The sequence below is a fragment of the Colobus angolensis genome, unplaced genomic scaffold, assembly GCF_000951035.1.
Source record: "Colobus angolensis palliatus isolate OR3802 unplaced genomic scaffold, Cang.pa_1.0 Scaffold188, whole genome shotgun sequence".
NCBI classification, from domain to species: Eukaryota; Metazoa; Chordata; class Mammalia; order Primates; family Cercopithecidae; genus Colobus; species Colobus angolensis.
This window is the reverse complement of record NW_012115021.1, coordinates 4,657,202-4,665,294: the sequence shown is the minus strand read 5'-3', so window position 1 is coordinate 4,665,294 and position 8,093 is coordinate 4,657,202. Positions and strand designations below refer to the sequence as shown.

The 8,093-nt window shown below is 40.7% G+C and overlaps 1 protein-coding gene across 1 annotated transcript in view; it reads right to left on the bottom strand.

Moving 5' to 3' along the window:
- Positions 1-4,498: 4,498 nt before the first annotated feature.
- The window catches only part of CTPS2 (CTP synthase 2), a 149,173-nt gene continuing 145,578 nt past the window's right edge, over positions 4,499-8,093 (bottom strand). The window contains exons 18-19 of the mRNA XM_011940250.1: positions 5,683-5,793; positions 4,499-4,724 (exon numbers count right to left, since the gene is read on the bottom strand). Of these exons, the coding sequence (XP_011795640.1) occupies positions 5,724-5,793 (70 nt within the window). The 3' untranslated portion in view covers positions 4,499-4,724; positions 5,683-5,723. The remainder of the gene's footprint in view (positions 4,725-5,682; positions 5,794-8,093) is intronic.

Below are 8,093 nucleotides of genomic sequence, written 5' to 3'. Positions count from 1 at the left end.
CGCCTGTAGTCCCAGCTACTCGGGAGGCTGAGGCAGGAGAATGGCGTGAACCCAGGAGGCGGAGCTTACAGTGAGCCGAGGTCGCACCACTGCACTCCAGCCTGGGCGACAGAGCAAGACTCTATCTCAAAAAAAAAAAGTCTGCATTCCCTAACAGGTGAAATGTTACCTTTTTTTTCTTTTTTTTTTTTTGAGGAAAGGGAACAATTGGAGAAACCCTATGCTGATAGACTAGAAACGAAAGATTTCACTCTAAACATACTGACTGAATATTAATAAATAAACAAAATAATAGACAAATCTGTATAGACAAAAAGACAATCTGTTTCCTGATTTGCATGCTCACTCCCTTCTCTGACTTTTGAACAAAAACAGCGTAGGTGGTGGGGACGGAGCACTAGAATAAAGAGAGGAGACAGAAGATTCAGAATTGGCAGAAAAGACAACATATGTTAGATAAACATATAAAACAACATACCCTGAAAACCAATCAAGTAGAAAGATACCTCCTAGTTAGACTTCAGTTCAGAGAAATCACTTCTACTGGTACATAGGAATAACTGAACAATATTTGGGGGAAAAAAACAACAGCCAAAGAAGTTGATACATCCTATCCATGCACTCTCCCTGCTCAAATGAAGAATCCTTCCTGGTTCCATGCAACATTTTGTCATAGAATTAGCCAAGAAAGGGGATTTGGAAGTTGCACTCAACTCCCTATCTGAGATGAAATGAAGGTCAAGGATGTTCAAGTGACTTACTTGGCACATAGATCCTTCAAGGTGAAGCCAGAATTCCCATTATACTAGCTCAGGGCACAGGGTGGGGTTTAAGCTTGCTGCAGGTAGGGCAGTAGGACCCACTAGGGCATGTCCCCTAACACAAGTGACAAGGGCCAAAGAACTGAGGAAACTTCATTTGCTTGGGTGCCAGATTTTACACCCACTTCCTTCCCCATCTCCAAGCCTAGGGAAGAATACAGTGGGCTCATGTCTTCCCCCGACACTCCGGGTTATACTATTTATGAGCCACGTACCTTTGGACAAGTCATTGACTTCTGAGTCTAGAAAAAGTGGCAATAATACCTCCAAACTCACCAAAATGTTTTGAGAGTCAAATTAAACTGTATAAACTTGCTCTGAAAACTATACAAAAATATAAGATGTTGCTATTGATAGGGGTTATATATTCATAACTTGGTATCTCCTCAAAAAGTCATGGAAACACAAAGAACCAATAAAAACTGCTAAGTGTATGATTTTCTGAATTGTTTCCTATGCCAAGTATAATTTCCTACCCACATTAGCAAGTGGACTTGGGCGGGCCTGTTTCTAACCTAACAGCTCTCATTTCCTATCTGATGGCTGTCTGCCCCAAGCTCTGCCAACACATCCAAATGGCACAGGCTGAGTTTAACAAAATGAAGCTCAGCTTGAATTTATTCATCTCCAAGGTTAACGACTGGGTTCACTAATTGTCTTTCCTATGTGTTCAGAGACTGGGGGTAGGACAATAAAATAAACCATGACACTCAAGAACAGAATTATCAAAATATACGTTACTGCTGAACTTGCTGATTTTAGGACATTCATCTGCCAATAAAAAACAACTGCTAGAAATAAAATGTGGGTCATCTGAATGCAGACCAACAGTGGCTCTTGCACATGCAATAAAATTTGAGTGTACTCTGTGCTGCATATGGGCTGTGAGCGCTACTCTATGCTGGATTCATTTCTGTTTCACACAGAACAAACTTAAGTCAAAAGCTAGATGTATCTGGGTATATTTTCATTTAATTCAAGACATCCAGCTGTATCTTAGGACTAATCTATCTTTTTAAGTAATCTTTTATACACACAAACACACACACATGTTTCTCACAGGGAAGAATTATCAGATATTAGAGTCTTGCATGTTAAATTGTATGAAGTGGCATAAAATACAGACATGTCCCTATGTGTCTTGTTACTTTTCAACAGGGGAAATTTTTAATTTATTTGTTTATTTAAGAGAGTGTCTCAGTCCTTTACCCAGGGTAGAGTGCAGTGGCATGATTTGGGCTCACTGCAACCTCCGCCTCCCAGGTTCACGCAATTCTCCTGTCTCAGCCTCCTGAGTAACCAGGATTACAGGCGCCCACCACCATGCCCGGTTAATTTTTTATATTTTCAGTAGGGACGCGGTTTCTCCATGTTGGCCAGGATGGTCTCAAACTCCTGACCTCAAGTGATCTGCCCGCTTTGGCCTCCCAAGAAGAGAGGAAAATTTTTAAACTGCACTGTCCAATATGGTAGCCACAAGCCACAGTGGCTATCTAAATTTAAACCAGTTAAAATGAAATAAAATTTAAAATTCTATTCCTCACTTGCACCTGTCACACTGCAAGTGCTCAGTAGCCATGTGTGCCTAGTCCCTACCATATATGATACTGCAGATTATAGAACTTTTTTTTTTTTTTTTTTTTTTTTGAGACGGAGTCTTGCTCTTGTCACTCAGGCTGGAGTGCAATGGTGGGATCTCAACTCACTGCAACCTCCGCCTCCCGGGCTCAAGCAATTCTCCTGTTTTAGCCTCCCGAGTAGCTGGGATTACAGGCATGGGCCATCATGCCTGGCTAATTTTTGTATTTTTAGTAGAGACGGGGTTTCACCATGTTGACCAGGCTGGTCTCGAACTCCTGACCTCATGATCTGCCCGTCTTGGCTTCCCAAAGTGCTGGGATTACAGGCATGAGCCACCACACCTGGCCTAATTTTGATTTTTTAAAATAATATTGCATTAAAATATTACTGATCCTTCTTCAGAAGTTAGAATTGCATATGACACAGCAATTCCACTCCTAGGCATATACCCCAGAAGAATTAAAAACAGGCACTCCAACAAACATTTGCATGTGATTGTTCAAGTATTACTATTTGCAATAACCAAAAGGTGGAAACAAATGTGGTATATTCATACAATGGAATTTTATTCAGCCACAGAAAGAAATGAAGTTCTGACACATGCTACAACATGGGTAAACCTTGCAAACATCATGCTAAATGGAAGCCTGACTGACCAGGGGCTCTTGGTCTCTCAATGCAATAGAAATTGACATGGGGTCAAAAGACTTTTCCCAGACAAAGCACGCGAAGGGTAGAGGATATAGGTTAGCATCATCTGGTTGTGATGATTATCTCGAGTAATGGGCCACCGGGTGGTCTGGCCAGCAGCAACAAGGCTGTAAATCAATCAATTATTCAGCATTCCCTCCCAAGATGGGACACTCTGCAATCTTGGCTCCCTATTTTGGATCTCCTAAGGCCAGTTCCTGGAATTGTTTAAGTAAAAGACATGGTTAAGCATTATGAGAGCACAGAAGAACAATCTAGAAAGGCCATTTTCTTTGTATGACTAAAGCCTCGAGGTTAGCAGGTATGGTGTCAATGAGGTAGTAGTATGGGTTTTGTGATCAGTGGGAATGCATGAAAAAATGCTCTAGCGGAGATGAGCCAAAGCCAAGCCCCCTTCCTACTGTCTCAGAAGAAGCTAGAGACAAAAGACCACATATATTGTATAATTCCACTTACATGAAATATCCAGAATAGAAAAAGCCACAGAAATAAAAAGGAGATCAGTGGTTGCCAGTGGACAGGTGGAGGGGAAAATAGGGAGTGACTGCTAGTGTGTACGGGCATATATTCTGGAGTGATGAAAATGTTTTGGAAATAGTTAAAGGTGGTGGTTGCTCAGCATCAGTGAATGCAACCGAATTGTTCACTTCAAAATGGTTAATTCTATGTTATGTGAATTTCACATCGATTAAAATGTATATATACAGGTTGAGCATCCCTAATCTGAAAATCCAAAATCCAAAATGCTCCAAAATTCCAAAATTTTTGAATGCCAACATGATGCTAGAAGTGGAAAATTCCATACCTGATCTCATTCCAGAAATCACAGTCAAAATGCAGTCGAAACTCTGTTTCATGCACAAAATTATTTAAAATATTGTATAAAATTACCTTTAGGCTATGTGTATAAGGTGTATATGAAGCATAAATGAATTTCATGTTTAGTCTTGAGTCTCATCCCCAAGATATCTCATGTATATGCAAGTATTCCAAAATCTGAAATTCAAAACACTTCCAGCCCCAAGCATTTCACATAAGGAATACTCAAACTGTATTACTGATCTTGATTCCTGAGTTTTTTGGAACCCCCTTAAATTTTGTGTCTGAGGCAAAGCATTACACCCCCAAGTGTCTTGGACCTATTCAATTTTACTTTTACCAGGAAATAAACAGGGTGAGAAACTGAAATGATCTTGGACCACACACAAATCTGTGGCTGAGTTCCAGGTAACACAGTGACTCATTTTCTTACTCAAAATTACTTACGGCATGTTCCCTGCCATCCTTTCCATACATCACAGCAAAGGCACAGTGACCTGGACTCTTGCTCGTCATCCTAACATCCTGATCCACTGGACAAAATATGAACACACTTTCTCCCCAGCGAGGTTGTTGGGAAAAATTTAATCAGCTACAGATATTTTAAGTACCAAAGGCTGCCTCTGGAGGGAAAAGAAAACTACCCCTCTGGTTCTGGTTCACAGAAGTATGTATTATCAGATTCCCTGTGAGGCTTTATATCCCATGTTTGCCGGAGAACAGAGGGATTCTGTAAGAGTGTAGTGATTTCTTCAGATAGTTCCTTCATCTTGCCTTCAATTATTTCAGATGCTTAAAAGAAAAGAATATAAATATTAGCAACACCAGGAACGGAATAATACAAGTATTTCAATATCTCCAGCTAACCTCTGCACCATTTTGACTTGCTCCAAAAGATCTCCATGTTTGAGGAAAAACTAAACAGACACAGCTTTGCATCTTCCCTGATGAACATGAAGAGATCTCACAGGAAAGCAATGAAAGCTTTACAAGTCTTCCAAAAGCTGCTGTCTCTGCTAAAGAATAGCTTATACAAGTGAAGGCCTGCCATAATGCCTAGGGCAATCTAGGCACTATCTGCCACTGAGCATAAATTTACTGAAGCTATCCAGGCTGGTATTCTAATAGTGCGTAATAGAACAATGGAAAAATAAGCTGCCCTTGGACACTAAGCCTGTCTCTTGCATCTCCCTACAAAGAAATCAAATACTATTTTATTTTATTTCATTTCATTTTATACAAATCCAAGGAAATCTGCTCTTCTATGAGTGGCCTAGACCAGGGATCAGCGAACTGTTTTTGTAAATAAAGTTTGATTGGAACACAGCCATGCCTGTTCACTTACATACTGTCTGTGGTTGCTTTCCTGCTACAACAGCAGAATTGAGTAGTTGCCACAGGAACTGCATGGCTCATAAGCCTAAGATATTTACCCTCTGACCTTACAGAAAAAGTCTGTCAACCCCTGACCTAGACTATTATGACTGTAACCACAACAGCCCCCACGTATACATTTATAGGTGTACTTATATATTTTTTTCCTGGTCCAAGGTGCATTCCATTTTCCCCAAACACTAACTCTGGACAGCACCATGGGCTGTCATGCCTGTCCTGCTAACTGCCAGTCAAATGGGAGCATCTCAAAGGAGCAAGATCCTGTGAGGCAAGTCCTATAATATCCTCCTCAATACCAAGATGAATACAGCTTGTCCATGAGAGAAATGAACAATCCTCGAAGATTCCATCTTACCCTCACAGGCAGTCCCCATTATTCCCAGTCATGTATTCGTTTCAGCTTATTTCCAACTCAGCTATCCTTGGCTCTGAAAAGCTGTCATCACTGGCATCACTGTATCTATCACTAGATTAAAAGAAGAACTAATTTAGCAAGGTATAAAAAAAAACCTGGACAATTATTCAATTTGCAATTTCAAACATATTCCATATTAACCCCTTAGTACGAGAGAAAATACTAAGGAATATTCTTTTAGCACTTTCTAATCACCACAGGAAGAGGTCAGTCCAATCACATGCAATGGCGTCTTTCTTTGGTCAGAGAAACTGATCACTTGTTTTCATCATAAACTAGAAGTTACTTATTCAGAAAATTTTAAAACGCATTTCAATTTAGACTGAAATTTATAATCTTCTGAAGACCACTGATCATTTCTAAACTTGAGTGAAAGCCTTGAAAGTAGATTGCCTTCCTGCCACCTTAGCTATTGCTTGCTTTCTACTAGATGTGTTATATTAACAAACTGATTTAAAATGAAAGCCTGAGTTGATGGACCCATTTATTTTCTGTGAATCTACTCTTGTCATACTAGGGCCTAAATCTCAGTCCATCTGAGGTTGAGCATCACTTAGTCCTACTCCTACTGATGTCAATTTATTCTTCAATGTAATAACATAGCATACGATATTATCTGGATTTTCAGTTTGTTTGTTTTTTTCATTCTTCACTCTTCTGATGACAACTGTTTCCTTTGGCAATGAGGGAGTTCAGGACACACTACCCCAAAATATGGCATCTTGGCATATTCCATATCGCTCATAAGCCTAACATATTTACTCTCTAACCTTACACAAAAAGTCTGTCAACCCCTGACCTAGACTATTATGACTCTAACCATAACAGCCCCCACGTATACATTGCATGAAGCTGAAGGAATTTGAGACAGCATGTGCAAGAAGTTCTCTCTGACCTTCCTCTGACCTTACCCCCCTGAAGCAGGTCATAACACCCAGGTAGGATTTTCTGACCTTCTCTGAAGCAGGTCAAAAGGCCCTCAGGTGAGAGGTACCCCCAACCCCCATAACCAGAGGAAACGAGCATCCTTATCTCTGAAGACACAGGATCCCAGGGAAGAATCTGAATAAACAGGCCTTACTAAGTTCCCCTACTATATTACCATGCGATCACACTCTTTTTGCTCTATTATAACTCTCCATGAGTCTCTAGTCTTCATCAGGTCTGTTTTAGAAACACTAGAGTTTACCTGTTTCTTTCAGTCTTCATTTCCTTATGAAGGTTCCCATAATACTTAAATAAATTTGTATGCTTTTCTCTCTCTTTTTTAGAAATGGAGCCGGAGTGTGTGTGAGGGTGGGGAGGTGGTGCCTCACTGTTGCCCAGGCTAGTCTCCAACTCCTGGCCTCAAAGGATCCTCCCACCTTAACCTTCCAAGTAACTGGGATTATAGGCACCTGCTGCTGTGCCCAACTATATGCTTTTTGCTTGTTAATCTGTTTTTTTGTTATCAGGGCCTCGGCCATGAACCTACGATGGGTAGAGGAAAAACTCTTTTCTCCCCTCTAGCAACATGAAAGGACTAGATAACAGTGAACACAGCTGCGCATCCCTGATTATATTAGCCAAATGCTATAATTATTTTCAGCTGCAGTTTGGCTTTTGGCTCTGTGTTTTAAGGACCACAGCACCTCCCTAGATCCAGATCTGTGCTGGCCTCTGTGTTTGAGGATCACAGCACCTCCTCATTACAGAGGAACTAGACATCTACAATCAGCAAATTGCACAGGAGCTTGAACTTGGTGGTCATAAGGACTAAGACATGCATATTGGCTCAAGACTCAGAAAACACCCTGCAGTGCCATAAAAAATGTTAACATACTCTCTACACTTGCCTTGAAATCTTTTCTCCTTCAGATCATGTTTTCACTATGATCTTAGGTCAGCAGCATGAAAGTTTTCCCTTCCAACATTCTCATAGGTCCAAGAGTTGGAGAAATAATTTTCACAATCATGCAAATTTCAAAATTAGAAATATATGGAATGTCCTGATTACCTTGAGTCACAGATAGTATTCAAAATAGGACCAATTATTGACATAAATATTGCCAGGTTGGGTTCCCTTAGAAAAATACACCTTCTCCATGAGATAGCTCTGCAACTCAACTTTCCCTCTGAGCTGTGGGCTCTGTTTGTGGTTCCTCTTACTCAGTTCCAAACAAATCAGCACACTGATCCACTCCACTAGAGTTCTACTGATCTATGGAGATGATATTACAAGGAAATGTTTAATGCCTGACCCATCCCCAGCCTTGGCCAAACTTTTGCTGATTTATAGCAATAAAAGTCTGAATTCCCGGCCAGGCGCAGTGGCTCACACCTGTAATTCCAGCACTTTGGGAGGCCGAGGC